This window comes from Microtus ochrogaster, chromosome 4 (genome assembly GCF_000317375.1).
Source record: "Microtus ochrogaster isolate Prairie Vole_2 chromosome 4, MicOch1.0, whole genome shotgun sequence".
Taxonomy (NCBI): Eukaryota; Metazoa; Chordata; class Mammalia; order Rodentia; family Cricetidae; genus Microtus; species Microtus ochrogaster.
The window spans coordinates 32,531,731-32,552,492 of NC_022011.1; the positions used below are offsets into that span (position 1 = coordinate 32,531,731).

At 48.5% G+C, this 20,762-nt stretch overlaps 1 protein-coding gene across 7 annotated transcripts in view; it reads right to left on the reverse strand.

Moving 5' to 3' along the window:
* Positions 1-20,762, reverse strand: part of Ttc13 (tetratricopeptide repeat domain 13) — a 54,362-nt gene that overhangs the window by 19,383 nt on the left and 14,217 nt on the right. For 3 of the 7 annotated variants that reach the window (XM_026777277.1, XM_026777274.1, XM_026777272.1), the window contains exons 5-11: positions 12,546-12,611; positions 11,085-11,177; positions 8,671-8,787; positions 7,852-7,962; positions 2,905-2,987; positions 2,122-2,263; positions 1,604-1,778 (exon numbers count right to left, since the gene is read on the reverse strand). In XM_026777277.1, coding sequence (XP_026633078.1) covers positions 1,604-1,778; positions 2,122-2,263; positions 2,905-2,987; positions 7,852-7,962; positions 8,671-8,787; positions 11,085-11,177; positions 12,546-12,611 — 787 coding nt within the window. The remainder of the gene's footprint in view (positions 1-1,603; positions 1,779-2,121; positions 2,264-2,904; positions 2,988-7,851; positions 7,963-8,670; positions 8,788-11,084; positions 11,178-12,545; positions 12,612-20,762) is intronic. The other 4 variants (XM_026777282.1, XM_005345876.3, XM_005345878.3 and 1 more) reach the window with 2 other exon arrangements.

The window sequence follows — 20,762 nt, forward strand, 5'->3', positions numbered from 1 at the left end:
GCTGGAAGATGCACGTGTGTGCATGCTGGAAGACGCATGTGTGTGCATGCTGGAAGACGCACGTGTGTGCAGGCTGGAAGACGCATGTGTGTGCGTGCTGGAAGATACACGTGTTGTGCATGCTGGAAGATACACGTGTGTGCATGCTGGAAGACACACGTGTGTGCATGCTGGAAGACACACGTGTGTGCATGCTGGAAGATACACGTGTTGTGCATGCTGGAAGATTTATGTATGTGCTGGCTGTTTTCTGTCAACCTGACACAAACCTAGATCTGGGAAGAGGAAATCTTAGATGAGAAAATGTCTCTATAACACCAGCCCGTAGGCAAGTCTGCATGGCATTTTCTTGACTGGCGATTGATGTGGAAGAGCCCTGCCCCCTGTGAGTGGAATCGTCCCTGGGCAAGTAGTCCTGAGTGCTTCAGAAAGCAGGCTGAACAAGCTGCAAGAAGCAAGCCAGTAAGCAGTGTCCCTCCATAGCTTCTGCTTTAATTCTTGCCTCCAGATTCCTGCCCTGACTTCTTTCAGTGATGGACTCTAACATCTAAATGTGGTCAAATAAACCCTTTCCCTCACAAGTTGCTTTTGGTCATGGTGTTTTATCACAGTAATAGAAACCCTAAGACAATGTGCATGTGTGCTGGAAGACATATGTATACACCGGAAGGTGTGTGTGTGCGTGTGCGTGTGAATAAATACAGGAAGATTCATGTGCGCACATAGGAAGATGTGTATGAAGGTGTGTCTATGTACACTGGAAGATGTATGTGTGTATATGAATAAAAAGATGTGGATGTATATAAAAGATGTTTATGTGAATGTATCTGAAGGTGTGTGTGTAGGAATATGTGTAAGTGTATAGGAAGATGTGTGTGTACACAGAAAAATGTGTACTGTATACATAGGAAGGTGTGCTTGTGTGTGTGTGTACACAGGATGATGTGTGTGTCTACATAAGGTGTGTTAGTGTGTGTGTATAGGAATATGTCTGTGTGTATATACAGAAAGATGTGTGTATAAAGTTGTGTCTATATGTGTATATATAGGAAAATGTATGTGTACATAGCAAGATGTGTGTATGCACATTTGAAGAAGTGTATGTAACACAGGAAGATGTGGGGGGTTGCTGTGGAAGGAATATGTATACTGGAAGACAGACATGGAGAAAAAGCAAGGCTGTGACTAATTGAAGAATTGCTCCTTTTCTCACCACACCGGGTCTTTCTGATACAGGGGGTTGTGACAGATGGAATGAAGATCAGAGATGCCAGGTAACTCTCAACAATGAAAACCCCATGCAGGGGACTTTCCTGCTTCAGTGAGGTGAGAGGGCATGAGACGTACTATCTACAAAGAACCTCACGTCCAACTATAGATGTGGTTTTACTCAGGCTAACCTTCTGTGGGTTTAGAAGACCTGTAGGTAAGGCGGAAAGAACATCAGGGCTGTCTCAGAAGATATTGAGGCCCTAGTCCCGAAACCTCCAGGAGCAAGAGCAGCTAGAGACAAGAGGCCCACCTTCAACTCCACCATCTCACAGAGCGGCAGGACGCCCACAGCTGGGCATAGAATGGAAAACTCCCACCACTTTCTGCTTACCTCGGAGATACTTCACCCTCAAGTACTCTGGGCTAGCCTTCTGGCCGGGAAGAGGGTCGTTCAGCATAACTTTTGTTTGTGCTTTAATTCCTTCATAAAACTGTCCCATTGCCACGTGGCTGAGCCCCTTCATGTACTGGCACACTTCGTTGTATGGTTCCAGCTGAAGGCATCGCTACATTGAAGACAAAAGGCTGCATTAGTGCATCATGGGCTAGGGCTCTCCTTCCAGGTTGAGCCAAACTACATGTAAGTTCTAAAGCAGTCTAGAGGCCAAAGCAAAGCTCCCACCCTCTTCTCAACAGGGTCTCATCCAGACAACTATGCTGGCCTAGAACTTGCTATGTAGATCAGGCTGGCCTTGAACTCACCAAGAGCTGCCTGCCTCTGCCTCCCTAGTGCTGGGATTAAAGGAGTACACCATGTCCAGATTCTCTTTTTTTGTGTGGCATGTGCAGGTACTTATGGTTCCTCCAGCAAGAACCCCAGCCACAGCTCTGTCTGCCGGTGAGGCTCACCTTGAAGTTCTTCAGAGCCTCCTGCAGGCTGCCATGGTGGTAGAGCATCATCCCTCGGAGCTGCAGGGTCTGCACATGGTTCTGGTTGAGCAGCAGGGCCTTCTGGAAGCTCTCAGTGGCTGCTTCAAAATTGCCCAGCTCTCTAAAGATTGAACAACTGCGGTGAGCTCTGGTTGGCGGGTCCGTTCTGGGCGGTCCCGAGGGAAGTGTGTCTCCGCTACCTGAACACCTCACACTCAGTTGCGCAGTCTTCACAACACTTAGGAATCTAACACACAGCATTCCAGGTGCTCACGTTTTTGGATTTATCTAGGAAAAATTAACTTTCTGATCTCCAAAACCAAATCACCCTCTGTATGAGGGTGGAATTTCTCTAAGAGCCTTTCCCCTGTAGCCACATGGCTCCTTTATGGGCAAAACAAAGGAAGCCCAGACAGCCAACAGTGGCACACCTCAGCATTCAAGTCTCAAGGCTCCTAGCTCATGTTCCCAGGGTGAGATTGCCTTTTAAAGTTGAATATTCTAATAGTGAAGCAATGTATAGAACCAAGAGGTGAGGGCCTAGTCACAGCTTCCCGTACTGGACTGACTTTCCCACCACAGAGCCTGGCAAGTGGCGATGGTGTCTATCACCCAGTGCTATCCAGTGCCAGGCACGACACTAATCCAGGAATTTATACCCATACACCACTATGACTATTGTGACCCTGAGGGGCTGGCCCTCAGAGCTGTGCCAGCAGGGGTGGCAATGCCTTCGTCTCCTTTCAGCCCACTGTCACTCACCTGTAGGCCTGTCCTAGGCTTTTATATGCGTCGATAAAGTCAACTTTCTGTTTCAGAGCTTCCTTGAAGGCCTCGATGGCTTCCTGTGGAGATATGCAGAAAATGAGCCATTCACATTAACTCCACCTGCATCACTGAAGGCTACATACATGCCACACCTGTCTCTGGCAGTTATCTTACACAGGATCAAAAATGACGTAAGCAATAAATGTGATTCTAACAGTAAAGAAAACAATGCATCTCCATAAAACAGCCTTAGGCTTCCCACGGTGACAGAGCTGCTGCCTTGTCTAACTCAGTAGGTGCTGGAGAGGTAACGATTTCACCCTCATAAGAACATCATTTCTTCAATCCGTGACAGCCCAACGAACGAGCCAAGGAAACTCAACAGCTCTGTGAGATTATTCAAAATGACAGCCTGCTGCACTTTAAACTCAATCAACAAGACAGATAGATATAAACTGCACAAAGGAAAAGCAAAAAAGGCTCCCGAGCTGGCAGTCGGGAGTCTTTAGTTCTACAGGGAAACAGTAAAAGAAAACAGAACAAGGATAGGGCACTTGGCACAGCTGGGGCAGCAGGTGGGATGCGGATGAGGACTGGGGCTCTGGGCACAGCTGGGGCAGCAGGTGGGATGCAGATGAGGACTGGGGCTCTGGGCACAGCTGGGGCAGCCGGTGGGATGCAGATGAAGACTGGGGCACTGGGCACAGCAGCTGGGATGCAGATGAGGATTGGGGCACTGGGCACAGCAGCTGGGGTGCGGATGAGGACTGGGGTGCTGCAGCCACCAAGAGGAATCCAGAGCACTCTTGCTCATACCCATATCCTAATGTGAAAACTGCTACTAAAAGGTATCATTCTGGTCAAGAGACAACCTAAAGATGTGTGCCCACTACACCTGCACTCTGATATGATGTTACTGTTCCCATACTAGAAAAACATAGTCGCTTCACATTTCTCCAACAGGACTAAATAGCGCTAAAGTAACCCTGCAACTTCAGGAGAAAGGCTTGACTTCAGACAACATCACAGCTGTCCCTCAGATGCTGTCAGGAGAGAGCGACTGGTGTCATATGTCTTGTACATGACAGGCACTCAATACATATCTGATGACTGGCAGGCATAAGACGGTCTGCGAACAGCCCAACTGTAGGACTTGAAAACCCATCTGTCTCTGTACCCAGAGTCTAGGTAGAGGGGTGGGGTTGCGGGTTGCATGGTCAGAAGGGTTGGTTTCAGGCTCCTAAGGCAAGGGCAGGGAGGATGAGCTGCTAAGGAGCTTCAGCTCTGAGTGGGGCTACTGAAGGGGCCTAGACTATGATGATACTTCTACTCAACAAACATATATTGAGCGCCTACTATGTACCCGAATCTGAGTGAGGAATTGAGGGGTGGGTACCAGATGAGCAAGTCATTACCTCTGTCCTCTAGAACACTCAGTCTAGTTAGAATAGGAAGCCATTAACGAACGGAGTTATTAGCATAAACGTTAGGCTAAAACAAAGAGGAGTGAGGCTCTAGGAGTAAAGAGAAGGAAGTGACAGCCAAGTGCTCTAGGGACTGAACAGTAGAATGAGGAGAGAGCACAGGGCTATGCTGTGTGCAGTTCAGAGCCAGAAACAGTAGGAAATCCAAACAGTGCACACAGGTCTCAGTGAACTAGGACGGCACCTGGCTGGTACCCGCGCTGGCCTCGGGGAAGAGACGGTGACAGGGCAGAGCAGCAGGTTGGGGTAGGGCGGGGAACAGGCCAGTGGGCATCTGGGCAGGAGATAATGAAAGTTCTAGGTGAGTGTCCCTGAGGACATTTCTGAAGGCAAACAGAGACAGAATCCAGTGGCAGTGAGATGGGGAAGATGGGGCAGAGAGTTTCTAGGCTGGAGAGTATGGGGGAAGGTAAGGGCAGCAGTGGCCACCACAGGAGTGCGGGAGGACAGTAGGGAGAGGGGGCTGGGGAGTGTTAAGCCTGCATTGTCTGTGGACATCCAGGGGAGATGCCCAGTGGGCATCTGCTGCCCGCTCCACTTACAGCATGCGTGGACGCCACAGTTCTTCAAAGTCTGAGTCTCTTCAGCTTTTAAGAGTCTTTGGTTTCAGGGTTCCTGTCTAAGCACTGCTCAGCTCTCTACCTCAGCTGCCAAAGAGGGACACAGTAGAATCAAGATTTTACACCATTGGGAACAAGAGACTAGCTCAGACGAAGCAACCTCTAAGTACGGACGCTTCAGAGCCATGGGCTTGGCAGATGCCACCCTCTCCACTCCATCCTCACCAGCCTCACCGGTTACTCCCCAGACAGTTCAAGGTGAAGAGCTTAAAATGTCCTTATGACATGGACTACATGGATGGTGAGTTCTTGCTGCCATATCGCAAGGGCCCCATCCACCACAATGGGAAACTGTGCGCACCTGCCCGGGTAGGGTGCGCGCCTGCCCGGGTACGGTGGGGCCCACATGAAATCATCTACTAGGAAGCTGAGCCACGAGGGCCACAGTTGAAGACTGGCTTGGGCTACATATTCAGGCCCTTTCTGTAACAAAGTACATAAGTAAGACATTTTAAAATGTTTACTGTCCTTCCATAAAAGGTACTTACAAAATAAAGTCACCTACTTAATTACTTTCTAAATTGCCGGGCCTGACCAGACAGACCCACTTCAAGACTGTCAGCTCAAGGCCACAGCTGAGTCTGATGCTTTGTGCCTGTGGACAGCAGGAGTCATTCTTAGCTCTGTAATTCACTGTCTACGCCTCACGAGGGTGCTGGAGGGACTAGGTGCAACCCTTGGACCTGCTTGGACAGCATGGATAAACCACCACCAAGAGCCCCCACTTCTCCTCCCACTGTCCCATGCACGTACTCAGAGCACAGCAGGAGGAGGACCCATTCCCTGGGGGACTTTCTTTGAATGCTCAGAGAATGAAAGCACTGGCCAGGGTGTGGAGATCTGCATGAACCAAGCCGAGCCTCACTCTCCAAGTCTGTTTCAGGAGACTGCCCTGTGCCTCTGCTCAGCGTTGTCTAACAAATAGAGTGCACCGGCTGGGATATGCCTTCCTTTAAAAAATATTCATAGCTCAGTGGTTAAGAGCACTGCCTGCTCTTCCAAAGGTCCTGAGTTCAATTCCCAGCAACCACATGGTGGCTCACAACCATCTGTAATGGGGTCTGGTGCCCTCTTCTGGCCTTCAAGCATATATACAGACAGAATATTGTATACATAATAAATAAATATTTAAAAAAAATATTCATAGCATGGCCTTTTCCATGTCTCTTTTCTCCTGAGGCTGCCTCTGAGAGCAACATGGTGGCCTGAGGCTGTGAGAAAAGATGAAGAATGGAGGGGACGCAGATAGTGGGTGCACAAAGCCCACCAAGGCCTACATCCCTGCGGTAGCTCCACACCTAGGAGAAGTCTTTCTTTTAGACACTCTGGCACTGGCACATCTAGATACAAAGAACTAGCACAATTTTTGTCTTTTGGTTTTCAGTGGGATGGGAACTTTTAAAAAACATCTATTAAACACAGATTAAACTTTTCCTGATAAATGAACGATAGTTACACTTTTCTCATACGGGATGCCACTGGATCTGGTGGGGGCTTTGAGAGGAGACAGAGGCCGTGCCTACTTTATGGATATGCAAGAAGCTGAAAGAGCTCAGCTGCATGTCCCGCAGGGCTAGCAGGGCTCAAGCAGGATCACAGCCTGACCCCCAAGGCCATGTGCTCTGCCCATGACAGCAGCTGCCCTGTTATTTCTGAGCACAGGACACACAACAAGTGCCATCCTCAACACTGAGAACTGGCTGCGGCCTCTGCCCAGACAAACCTGCCATCCTCAAACACATCTGCAGTCCCCTGGGATCCCTGCAGCTACTACAATGCACAGGGCCTCTGGTCCTCTGACAAGACAGTGCAGGGTTTGCGTGGGTTCTTAGCTCTCTCAGGGTTCTCTGGATGGCCTGTGACAGCCACTGTGACAGGTGGCTGCTGCAGACACTGTCACTGCTTAGGTTCCCCCCTGAGTACTTCAGGGCCATGGCGGGGGCGGGGGGAGTCTAAAGACAAGCTAATGACCACACAGTACTGCCTGTTCCATGGCAGGTCTGCCTGGTGAGCCGAGATGCGTGTTCTTCTTGCTGAAGACACTCTCCATCCTGTACTGACAAAGCTTGTCCCAGTCTTCAACACTGGACTCACGACCACTTCCACACACAACTGCTTCATCCCACAGAGCACTCGCTACAAAGGCTATGTACAGCTCTCAGGCCAGCCCACGTTTCATCAAATGCTTGGATTATCCTGTACTAGGGTACCACTCACACTTGAGGCCTTGTGTGGCTCTATGGTCCAGGTTGGAGAGGTAGTAACTCTGTGAACCGCACAGAAGGACCCCCACAGAGACACAAGGACAGGAAAGGATTGCCCAGCAGGAAGCAACCCACAACACTTCTTATCAGTCAGGTGACTTGATTTGTTTACAGTGGCCTACTCCGCCTACTGCCCTGGGATCCCTGTCCAGGGTCATACTAGTCATACTGGTCATATCACCAGCCTCAAAAACACCTCCCTCCCACTCCTGTGGACCCAGCAGCTGGGTCAAGTCTCCTCAGTCCCAACAGGACCTGTAAAGGTCTCCTATCAGTCTCTTGTCCTTCTCACCTGGGCCATGCTATCAAACCAACTTCTAAATCAGACTCGGTACCCACTATGATTTTCGCCCAAAGCCACAACACACAGCCCCTCTAGGCCCGTGACCTGGAGCCAGAGTGCTCAGCACTGCCCCAGAGGAAGACGGATGTCTACTAGCCAGCAAACACACACACACAGAGACCTGTGACATTCCCTGATGCATCAGATGCCTCAGATCAATCCCACTGAGTCCTCCCGCTCCCCACAGCGAAGCGGGCACAGCAGCGCAGGCGCAGGCAGCGCAGCTTCACCTTCAGAAGTCCTCTGTGAAAGAAAGTTAGGCCTTTGTACAGCATGGCTGTGGGCTGGTTTCTGTTCAGCTCCAAGGACTGCTGAAAGTCCTCGTGGGCTGTCGCGTAGTCCTATGGAAAGGAGGAGGAAAGATAAGATTGTGTTTATTAGACGTGGAACGGGCAGAGGGAAAACCCCTAATCGGGTCCTGTGCCTTGAAAGGAATGCCACGGCGAAGCAGTCCTACCAAACTAGTAGTCTTCGTCCTGCTAACGGGTTTCACAGAGCCTGAATTTTAGGCCTTTTGTCTTGACCACGGGAAAGGTATCCTTCCAAACAGCAACAAGGCCACCTTTTCTCACACTGGACCCTTGGGAAATGGCCAGGCTCTGCTGCATCTTCACTGTGGTGAGCTGAAGCTCGGGTCTATACGTGCGTGGTTAGTACTGCCAGCTCACGACACCTGTGCCCTGGAGCCACAGTGACAGAAAGAGACTCGGGCTAGACCCGCCCACCTAAGCAGGATGGTCTGGAAGCCTCACAGGTTCTGATTACAGCTCTCAGAGTGGGAAGCAGACAACCTCAAGTTGTACCTCTAGGTAGGAGCTGTGAACCAAACTGCAACCTTTTCCTGCCAGCCTAGAATTTGATACTGCCGAAGGCCAAAACATGGAAACACAACTGGCCTTTATTATCTTATTGCATTTAATTCCTGTCAAAGACAGTGCTCTCACGGGTGCCTTGTAGCACCGACATTAAACTGAACCCAGTCTAGCAGAGAGTGGCTCCTGGAATGGTGGGAGAAGTGAGGTGTGGACCAATAGTTATGGGGCAATCACCTCAGATATGAAGTACAAGGTCCCCCGGTGTCGGTACAGCCGTGCCGAGGGCTGAAGCTGAATAGCTTTAGTGAGATCATTTACGGCTTCATTAATTCGTCCCAAAGGGGACAGAATCTAGAAATCCAAAACATGCAATCAGGAAAAGTTCCTACAACCAGCCCTACACTGTCAGAGTTTTAATTTCTCAATTCCGCTGAACCATACACCACTCACAAAGCTCCCTGTAGCAAGCTGCAACCTATGGCCTCATGCACGCACAGGTGGATGCACAGAAAGACCACTAGGCTCAATGCAGTGAGAGGAGACAGGGATGTGGGTCAAGCAGTTGCCTTGCTACTGAGTCCACTCTATACATACCAGATGTGGCTCTCCCTGAAACAAGATCCCTTTTTCTGATGCTATGTTCACTTTTTAAGTAAAAACTTGGCACATGCACATTCAACCACCAGGACAGATGGACATGTCCTGGCAGTTGGTCCTTCATGGTCTCTAGTTTTACTCCCTATGGGAGTGAAATATGAAGGATGCTTTCTAGTATCCAGGTGCCCTGTCAGCCCAACTCATCAACCACACTCAGCATCACAGGGGAAATGGTCTGCCCATGAGAAGCCCCTTAGAGCCGGCAGTCACTGTGGTCCAGGCAGAATGACAACACTATGACAGCCCAACACCCAGAAGGAAGTCAACAAGATATAAGAAAAGCCCATGGGTCCCTGTGTTCATGCAACCAAACCCATGCACTTGAGCCCAAGCAATCATCATTCCAGCAATTTCTAACCAGGGTGCTCTAAGAAAGGTCATGTTCACCCTGGGTTACAACTGGTCACTTGCTCTGCAGGAGCTCAGCACAGCCAGGGAGAGAGCACTTGGGTGGGCCCATTCCAAACATAAGCAGTGGCTTCCAAAGAGGAAAGAAATGGATATATGGCCTGGAACTCAGCACAGGGTGGGGTGGAGCTACCATTTGGAAGGAAAGATGCCCTTCTCTTCTTTATTAACCCCTAGATAAAAACTATCACATTTTGGCACAACTGCTAATATCCATTGTAATGGATAAGTTAAATGGTTAAGATATTTTCATCAAATACAGATTATTTCAGGAAATACAAAAGCAACGTGTCTCACTAATTAGTTCTGAGTCAGCCAGGACAGGCTGCAATTCAGCAGCGAAATCATGATGTAGTGACCGCTGACAATGTCATAAATAGCGCTGTGTATTTAGATAATGTAAAGTTATTGTTCTAATCACCAACACCATTTTAGATAAGCAATCTGTTTTTTCTTTGATGTGCAAAATTTAAAAATATGCAAGTCTTAACTAAAATCCTGGTTTATCAGAATCATTTCACGCAGCCCCAGAGTCCTGAGGGAAATACCAGCAAGCCCACCCCGATTTGGTGGGACACAGAATGGTCAGCCCAACCACTATTATACAAGGGCTTCCTGCTGTGGGGGCAGGACTCCAGCCACCTAGCCCAATGGTGAGACCCGAAAGGAACAGCTGAGGAACTACATCACTGAGAAAAATTAGATTAAAACCAAGTCCCCAACACAATGCAAAAATACTAAGAGACTGAACTAAGACACTACAAGTTGAGGGTGAGACCTCCAGACGCAGTCTTGGGGTGAGTGAGCACCCAGGGCTTCAATACTTACTTCTTCTCCCTCTCAAGAGAGAAAAAAGTCACCCCATATCAAACAACTGACTCCACACACGGGTTAGCACACATGAACCCAACAGCCCATCACTACTGCAAGAACACACGGATTTAAAGCCACAAGGGGAGTCTTGGCACTCTCCTCTCTCTGGAACACCTTCCTCCTGCTGTTCTTACCTCCCAGCAGTCTAGCACACCTGTCAGCTCTGTGCAGGTCACCTACTGACTCCACTGAGCAGACGCTGCAGGCACCCCTCCCATGCCTCTGTCTCTCCAGCAAACCTACCTGCTCAGCGTCTATGCAGGCAGTCCATCTCAGAGAACTAACTGCCCATGAGCACAAGGGTGTGAACACGCTTTCGCTCACTCATCCTCTCCCCTCCCTTCTACACCAGTGCAACCACTGCTTCCAAGGGCTACACACTTCAGGCTGTCCAAACTGCTAGCGTCAGTTTTGTTAAGTCATTTACATGTGCGATACGGTGAAGGGCATCTCTTTCATGAGCATCCGCTGGAGAAGCAGACAACATAACCACATGCTTTCACACCAAATATCACTCTCATGTTGCTTCAAGGTCATCCCTCATCCCATGGTTGTCTAGTAACGGCCACCAACTGCAGGCCTTGGGAACTCGGTAGGAACACAATTCAGCAGAAAGGAGCATTAAACGTTGTTATAATAATAAAATCATAGGAAACAGCTCTGAATTTCAGCTAGTTCAATAACAGAGGGAAAAAGAAAACCACACTCACTTCAGCTCGCTGCTCAAATACCTCTGGACGGTCAGGTTCCAAGGCAATTACTCGGCTCAGTTCAAACAGAGCAAGCTCAGCGTTCTTAATGTCCTTGAAAAGGTATTAGCTCAGTATGAGACACACTGCTGCTTGAACAGCGGCAAGATCTTCTGAGACACTAATGATGCAGGCACCAGCGAAGTCGCTGCTCAGAGACGAACACAAACTTCAGTTCTGCACAAACACTCTGCCAGGTCTGTTCAAGGGGTGCTGTCAGGCCAGCTGCTCAACTTGCCCCAGTCCCCACCCTCGAGGAAGGGGCACACTGATCCTGGATTCTTACGTCAAGTTCACAGATGGCAGATACTATCTAAATGTAACCTATCCAATCCCCAGGGTGAACACATGGATGCCAGCCTGGGAATGACACCCGCCAGGGAGTGAGGAACAGGAAATGCCAAGTGTCGATCAAAACCGTGACCAGCCTAGCTAAATTCTTTTGAGCATGTGTGTGTTGACTTTAGGCTTAAAAATGCACATTTAAGTTTCCGCTAAAGACAAAAACAAGTTGAACTGTAAAATTTAGACATATGGGGACAGGAAGCAGCACATATCTGAAGGCTATGTGACAATTTGCCCCTGGCCCCTGCTGACCTATGACTGAAAAGGTTTTGTATCCTCAACACCATGGTCACAGGGCAGTGTGCCCAGTCCCCCATGTCTCAGAAGGGTATAGCTATAACTTGTCTTATCAATTTTCTCCAAGCCAGTGTCAGCATAGTAGAATATTTTAAACGTTAATAAATTTTAATTAAAATATTTAATAAAATATTAAAGACTGTTTTCTAATGTTAAAGTTACAGAAATGATGGTTCTCCTCCAGGTGCTATTTGACATGACGGTCTTTAGTTGGGAGTCTGATAAAGAGTCTGTGGACAACACTCTAAACCTGCTCATCTTAAGGGCGCCCTGCCATTCACTGCGCAGTCTTGGGAAAGCACTCTCACAGCACGGGGGCTTTTTCATGATCAGGGCTCACTGTCACCTCCACCACCTTCCTCGGGGAAGTAAAGGGAAGGACTTGTTGCTGCGGCAAAGACCTTTCCCTATCTGCAAAAAGTATAAAATGTAGCAAATAAAAATAAATGTCACATGCTAAAACCAAACCAAAAGACCCGTGTTCTTCCATCAACTTGTCACAGCTGTGCGTGGATCCCAAGGCTGAGGGTCTCCCTGTGGCTACCTCGCCTAGGCTCTGCATTCTTGGGGAATGGTCTGGGAACGCAGTTAGACTCTGGCTGACTTGGAGGACCCGGGGAGCCTGGTTGCCCACCTCTAGCCATGGCACCTGGGGTGATCATCCACCCCTTTCTCGTCTACGTCCTGGCAGAGCTGAGTGGACGAGAAGCAGTGTGGACAAAGGCTCGTGTGCGTCAAGCCCCGTGGGCACGGCGGCAGGCGCGGCTAGTACATACTCACATGTAGGCCCTTCTTTCCATAGGCTATCCCTCGGCCATAAATTGCACTAACCAGATCAGGCTCCTCCTAGTCAGACCAAAACAGAAACACGTCAAAAACTAGAAACAAACAAAACAAAACAAGAGTCAGTTGCTGCTTAAAGCTAAGTAAAACCTCAAGAGACAGCTCTATTAGTGTTACACTAGTGTAACCCCTGTGCAACTCTGCAGTCCAGATCTGAAACCTGCAACCAGACAGCTCGCTGAAGGAGACTTGCCGAAGGCTACAGGGCACTGAAACACGACTAAACTGCCCTGGATGGAAGGCGCCCGGCACTGCCAAGCACTGCAGCTTCCTTCATGGAGCCACCTTAGTGCAAACACCACCTTCTCAGCCACTCAACGACTGACACACCAGAAACTGCATCTCACAGAGAACCTGGGAGCTCAGAAAGTGGGGGATGTGAGCAGGTGGTTTATAATACCCGTCCATATTGTCTTACATATACCCATGACTTAACCTGCAGGAGGAGTCCCCCAGACAAAGGAAGGGTAGCAATGTGTTCCAGAATGTGCCGAGGAGCCATGGAGATGAACGATCTGACTCTGTAGCCTGCTCTCCCATTCTTCCAGAGCTTAAAAACCAAACGGATCCTTTACCGGCTCCGGAGTTGTGGACATCACTTCTGCAGTCCCTCCAAGGCCCTGCCCCTAAGGCTGGAGGTGTGGCCTCTCTTCTGGCTGGGTGGTAGGAATACCTGTCTATGCTGAACCTTGGCCTCATTCACCTCATTCTTTAATTCTTTACTACAAGGTTCTGGTGCAACTTTAAGAGCTGTACAGAAATGCCCGGGGTTGAGCCCCTCAGAGGGGAATATGCTGCTCAGCTTCCGAGCTAAGACCTGTGTCTGCCCACACTACTGATAAGAGTGCCTCAGCATCCACACTGGTGAGTGCAGACAGACGACGGGACGGCACCCTGCACTCAATGCTTAGGCTGCTGACACAGAGTAGGGACCCACACAGCAATCTGCACACCGCATGCAAAAAGTCACATAAATTCAGCCCAACAACTGTCCTGCTAGTTTCTCCTCGACGCTTTGGGGAGAAAACAAAAAGTCAGACCTGTAACACCAGCACTAAGGAGGATAAGGCAGGAGAATCAGAGTCTGAGGCAAACCTGGGCTTTATAGTAAGATCCTATCTCAAAACAACAAAAAGACAACAACAAACAAAAACTTAAAGAGCCAGCAAGAACAAGCACACTTCGGTCATCTCCCATGGCAGCAGCTCTCTTGGGTGCCCTCGTGGTTCCCATGCCATTCTGAGCCTGTCGTCTGTGACCCCTTATGCATGTGCGTGAAGGGTGTGTGTGTATCCACTGAGGAGGAGGAGGGCCAGGTCACAGGGACACAGGAGTGCAGGCTGTAATGACATCTGAGAGCAATCACTAGCCCTAGCAGGTGACTACAGACACTGTGTGCACAGGAGAAACTGCAGAGTAGCAGCCAGTCTTCTTGCTTAGGTGACAGCTACACAAGACCCCATGTTCCTCAGAGCATGTGTTCCCGTCAGTTGTTTCATCGACAGACAGAATACACATTTTAAGCAAGACATACTATAGAAAACCAAGAAGAACCAAGCTTTCTTGGTCTCAGGAGAAACTGCAAAGGACACCAAGAACTCTAACCCTCACTAAAACAGGAAGGCAGAGCAAGTGATTACTGAGTGGGAACAGACACGTGAGAAAGGAAAAGACATGGTATAAGATAGGAGAAAGCTACCAGAGGACCAGAAGGAAAACTGCCTGCCTGTTTTGGCAGAGATTTCCCCCCAGAAACAGAACGGAGAAGACAAAACGGAAGTGGGCCTGGGACACAGCTCATAGGGCTCTCACAGGAGCCCTGGACCCCTTGCATCTTGGACTCAAACCCAAGACAACATCTCAGTGGACAACAGGCCTAGGGTCAGATTTGGGGTGACTCAAATGTGCCAAACAGTTCTGCAAAGAATAGTTTACTCTAGGAAACCACAAAGTGATTCAGAAACAGGTACAAATAAGCAGTCACCCTACAGATGTGATTGGTCTCTCCTGGAGCTGGGAATGGCTGTCAAGAGTGCTGCCTCAGCCTCCTAAAACCACACACACGCACGCACACACACACACACCCTCTTCTGGATTATTCTCTGTGCCCAGATGTGTGGGGTGTCCACTCCCCTGTGCCATCACCCAACCCCAACAACACTGCATTTCACACTGCCACCCAAGGTGCACATAGGCCCACCACAGCATGTAACACACATATACATATACAGACTTACATGTACACATTGCATATGGGGATCAGACTCACCCTTGTTGACCACTCATGAACACCTACTGTGAACAGCAGCAGTGAGACCACACTGCGGAGCCTGCAGAAACTGGTGCTTGTCTCTGACCTCACTGGTCATCTCCTTCTCTTGTCCATATGCCTACTTCATGCTCAGAAAACTAGAACTATTTCCCAGTTGTAGTTTCTCAACAACTAGCCTGGTTGAGGGTGACAGCATTTATTCCCAGGTCACCTAAGACACACCTTGGCCCTGTCCTCAAGAAGCCTCTTCCATCCCGAGAAGATCTATTCTGACTCTTCCAGAACCCTTGTAAATGAAACATGCTTTCTCCTCCACTCCACCATATGCTGGGTGGACATCAGTCACTCAATCACTTGGAGCTTGCTGCTGCTGAACCAGGTTCCAGGCAGGAGATGATGCAGGGCCGCACCACCCCTGCTGTGTGCTGGGAAGAGCAAGCAAAGACAACACAGAAGGGGGAGGATTCTGGTCTTCTTAGAACACAGGCAAAGAATCACGGTCGGAGCAAGGTTACACCCCGCTGGGGAGTGAGTGTGCCTTCAGGGAGAACATAAGGACTCCCTAAGAAGGAGAGAACTGCCTGTTCCGCTGAGGACAGTGAAGGGGGTAGGGTTTGGGGAAGAGCCCAAATCACCACCCAGAGGGCAGCCTGGGAGGCCAGACCATGCTTCAGTTCAAGGCTTGGCTGTAGAGGTGGGAGGAACAGATAAAGGATCATACTGTTCCCAGGTGTAACTGTAATACTGGTAAGGTCGTGGCTCGGTGATAGTTTGAGTACAGAGCTGGGTGACTGGATGGGGCTCAGGTGACAGGTAGAAGAAAGATGTGGAACTCTGAATAAGACAGCTTTTGGAAGCCCAAATGGAAGTCAAGCACAGCAAAGTACTTGGGAGGTGAGGGGGGAAGGATCAGGAGGTCAAAGCCAATCTCAACTATGTAACAAATCAAAGGACAGCCTGGAATACTTGAGACCCTGTTACAAAACACCAAACTAACTAACCACATAGCTAAGGAAATAAATACGTAAATCCAAGTAGAGCCAGAACCCAAGATGGTGGCTTCTGTTTGACTCCAGCACCTGGGAGGCTGAGGCAGGAGGATTTCTGCGAGCTGGAGACTTCTTCATAGGGGAAAGGGGAGAAAACAAACTAACTAAAGATAAAGAATGCAGGGCGGTGGTGGCGCATGCCTTTAATCCCAGCACTTGGGAGGCAGAGGCAGGCGGATCTCTGTGAGTTCGAGACCAGCCTGGTCTACAAGAGCAGTTCCAGGACAGGCTCCAAAACCACAGAGAAACCCTGTCTCGAAAAACCAAAAAAAAAAAAAGATAAAGAATAAAAGCGTAAGGGGAAGAAAATGGGAAGAAGAGTTTGGCGGGTCTGTGGTATAGCTCGATGTTGACGCTTGCCTAGCAAGGACCAGAGTCATCCTTGGCATTCTCCCCACCTCTTCAAAAAACCACAGCAGCCTGAAGTCACATGGAAGATTACATTTTTAAGTCAAGTGATAGTATCACATGACCAACAAATATTAAATTATAAGTCTAGCGCATCTTAGCTGGGCATGGTACTACAGAGGCTGAGGCAAGAGGCTTCCAAGGCCAACCTTGGCTACACGGTCTAAATCTGCCTCAAAAACTCAAGCAAGCACACAAACTGAGGGCCTCCGAGAGGACAGGCTCCGGTGTGACATCATCGTTTCATCTGCATACCTGTCACCTGCTGCACAGAACTTGCCCAGAGAGAGTCTAACAGCAGGTCAGACTCATCTAGCCACAAACACAAGGCATGCAATGGCTAGAGAAGTCTGGGGGGCAGTGAGGTGAAGGACATCAGGCTGAGGTGTGCTCTGCTAGGCCTGCTCTAACTAGAAATGGCGGGATGTGGCTGATGGGCACAGGCCAGCTGCAGAGCGAACTGTAGCAGATGGAGCTTTGCCATGGATGCCTCTTGTGAAATGGCCCATGGGAGCCTCCGGCTACCAGAGCAGGAACATTTTCATAGCAACAGAGTATTTAAAGCCTTAACAAAAACTGCTGATAAAGTTGTAGCATTTAAGTACTAACTGAATACAGGCATGCTGACAACTTCCTGTCTTCGGCCACCTTCAGCTGAGCTGCGGGGTGAAGTGTGCCCACATGCAGCCCCATTCAGACCTCTTCTTAAACCCTCCCGAGGTCTGATTATCCCTGTGAGCAGCTGTGCATCACTCAACTTTTCTCTGGTCCACTGAGCCTGCCTTTTAAGAAACACTTTGTAACAACACAGGACATATGACAAGTATATCATTGTGTTTAGAGTCTAGTGTTATTACTCCTAAATGTAAGTACAGATATTATTAGCTTTAAAAGTAGATATAACCTCATATACTCACATTATCCATCTTTAGCTTTCAATGTTAACAAGACAAAACTTCTATTTATGTAATGTAATAATAACTTTTCTTTAAAGCAACAACAGAAAGAAAAACAGCCCAGTGCGGTGGCACAGCCTTTAATCCTAGCACTGGGGAGCAGACTTTTGTGAGTTCGAGGCCAGTCTGCTCTACAAAGTTCAGGACAACCAGGGCTGTTACACAGAAAAACCTTGTCTCAAAAAAACACAACAAAACAAAACACATTAACTCTAAAAATAAGTTGGGATCAGAGCATCAAAGTTTGAGACTACAGAGCAAATATGACCAGATTAGTCCTGTTTTTTTTTTTTTTTAAACAGGCTCTTCAACATTTTAAGTGAGCTCAGTGAAAACCACAGTCTCCAGCCTTCCTGAGGTTAAGCAGCTACCGTCATGGCAACAGGGAACAGTAGAGAGGACAAGGCAGTCCACGTTACCCTCATGCCACAGCTAACAGACATAGTGACTTTACCCTTGAAGGGCTGGAGCCACAGCTCAGAGGTTAGGGGCACTGGTCCTGGTGGTTCCTGAAGAGGACCTAGCTTTGGTTACTGACACCTCCATGAGGGGACTTACATCTGTCTAACACCCTTTTCTGGCCTCCTAGGGCACCAGGCACACACTGGTGCGGGTACACACAATAAAACAAAATAATCTTAAAAGATGATTCTTAATAATCTTAAGAGGTTATTCTTCTTCTACCAGAAGGCTGGCTTCTGAACCCAAACTAGAAAGTCATTATGTTCAAAGTCCAGTCAGGAAAAATCAGTACATTGGAGTGTAGTAGAGGCTGAATTCTGCCTCAGCGGGGCTCATTTACTAAGACAGTGGTGTCTGCAGCTCTTCTGGGGATGGAAGGCAAGAAGCAGAATTCCTGCATTAGGAATTCAGGTCCACCACAATCAGACCAGATGCACGCAGAAGTGCAGCTACATTAAAGTGTCCAGATACCTGCCCTACCAGGGTCAACTGGGAAAAGGCTCGGCATTCAGGATCACCGCTGCAGTGCACGGATGCACAGGGAAGTGATGCCATTACCCCAATGTGAAGTCAACCCAAACTGACCTAAAATCAGCGCCTCCGTCCTTGGAGGTGGTCCACACATGAACGCCAGCACTATGAAGGCAGAGGCAGGACAAGTTCAAGGCAAGTGCAAGTTACAAAGAGGTTGCTGCCTCCTGATAAATGAATGGACAAAATAAAACAGCAATTTACAGTGCAGACTGACATTTACAAAGGCTGTTTGCTGAGGCTGGCTAGATATGGTGGCTCACACCTGTAATCCCAGTACTCAGGAAATTGTGACATGATTGAGAGTCTGGTGTTCCTCTGGACCACGTCCTGAGACTTTTAAGAGGAAGAGGAGAAAGAGAAAGAAAGGAAGAAAAGAAGGAAGGAAGGAAGGAAGGAAGGAGAAAAACTAGTCATCTGCTCAAGCAGAGCCACAAGACACAACGAAGACGCTGCTCCTTGACAAGCATGGGGATGAACGCACAGATGAGGATGATGGGAATACCTCAGACTCATACCCTGACGACACAGAGCAGATAATGGGAAGACATGAAACTTTAGATCCAAGCTCTCTGGAATTCAACCTTCACACACAAGTGATATCATCCATATAGAACTTACAACATCCAAGCCCCTGTGGTCACCCTTGTCACTTCCTCTAAGTGGAACCAGAAGTCGCTGCTTTGTGCTGTAGTCCGCAGCTATCTAAGTCTGTTGAGTGTTAATGAACTCAAGGAAACCCCAAATCTGTGTGAGGATAGCTATCACAGTGTGACTTAGTCAGATGGTCACTGGCTTTAAACAAGCACTGCACATCTGTAGGGCCCTCCAAGTAACAGGCAGAACGGGTGAGCACCGTCATAGCATCAACAGTCTCTAGAGAAGCTGCGTTACAATTGAGAGAGCAGAGAACTTGGTGTCGCAGGTGTGCTTAAGGAGTTTGAGGCTCTGAAACTCTGGACAGGAAAAGGGACCATGAGATAAAGAACAGTCTTCCTACCATGAAATCTGACCACTACATTTGCCAATATAAAGAAAGCAAGAAGCTGGGCGGTGGTGGCACACGCCTTTAATCCCAGTACTCGAGAGGCAGGGGCAGGCAGATCTCTGTGAGTTTGAGGCCAAGCTGGTCTACAAGAGCTAGTTCCAGGACAGGTACCAAAGCTACAGAGAAACCTTGTCTCGAGGGGAAAAAAAAAAAAAAAAGCAAGAGCAGTTTGATTTAAAGGGCAAACATGCTGTAAACATTCAACCTAAAGAGACTGGTTTATGCAAAATCCACCCACGTAAGAAAGTTCTGGCTAAACAGAGTTGGCAGCAGCTACTTCTCATCTGCTGCTGTCTTCGTGTCAAGAGCCTCAGTGCACTATTGACAGGGCTTTCGAAGAAATCAACGGGAGCTCTTAAACAACAACTAAATATAGGAAGCTCTGGCAGAGAAGAGTGCTGAGGGCTTGCGTTCAGACTTCTGGTGAAATGACCTAGTTTTCTACCTAGCATAATCGTATGTCACAAAGAAACGTGACAGAAAGTTACAAGCCCAACCTAGACATGCCACTCTGTCCCCACCCATAAGTGCACACACAGATCCCACACTTCACATTGTGTGGCACCAGGGAAGCCAGCAGGGGCAAGGGGCAGCTGGGCTCTCCTGCCCTGAGACAAATGCACTACAAAGGATGCCCTGGTCCTCCCTTCCAAACTTGACCTGACCCACAGTACACACTGGCTATGTCAGCCTAATAGAAACATTATTGCTACTATAGTGTCTTTGCTCAGAGAGAGATTGTGACCAATGGAACACCAGCATGTTCTATAGTCTGTTCTCCAGGTGGCACCCACAGACTGGTTCCAGCACTAACTTAAACACTAATACAAAATCTGCAGTACATATATTCAAATCATAAAACACAAATAGTAATAGCTTTAGAATTTAAACGACCTTAGAGTGGTAGAAAGAGGACATTTTTAATTTTAATGTTTTAGTACTATCATCAACCACAATAACAATATTTCTTAAAAGCTGAACTAAATGATTATACATCTGCAGGCTGTTGGTACCATAAAGGAGCTGATTTCCGTTCATTAAAATGCCTTAGGTCACTGGGTGTGGCAGCGCACGCCTTTAATTTCAGCACTCAGGAGGCAGAGGCAGGCATATCTCTGATTCTAAGCTAGGCTGGTCGGCAGAGTTTGTTCCAGGATGGACAGGAATACATAGAGAAATCCTGGGGGCAGGGCATGCTGGAGCTAAGTCTAAGGCTAGACCACCCTGAAGGAGTTCAATCTCACCTGATCTCAGAAGCTGAGAACTGGGCCTGCTTAGTAACTCAGATTTCCCTTCTAAACAGGGTCCTGTGTTTACTGGGAAAGTTTTACTTACTCTGTTTTGTTTTGTTTCGAGACAGGGTTTTTCTGTAGCTTTGGTGCCTGTCCCGGAACTAGCTCTTGTAGACCAGGCTGGCCTCGAACTCAC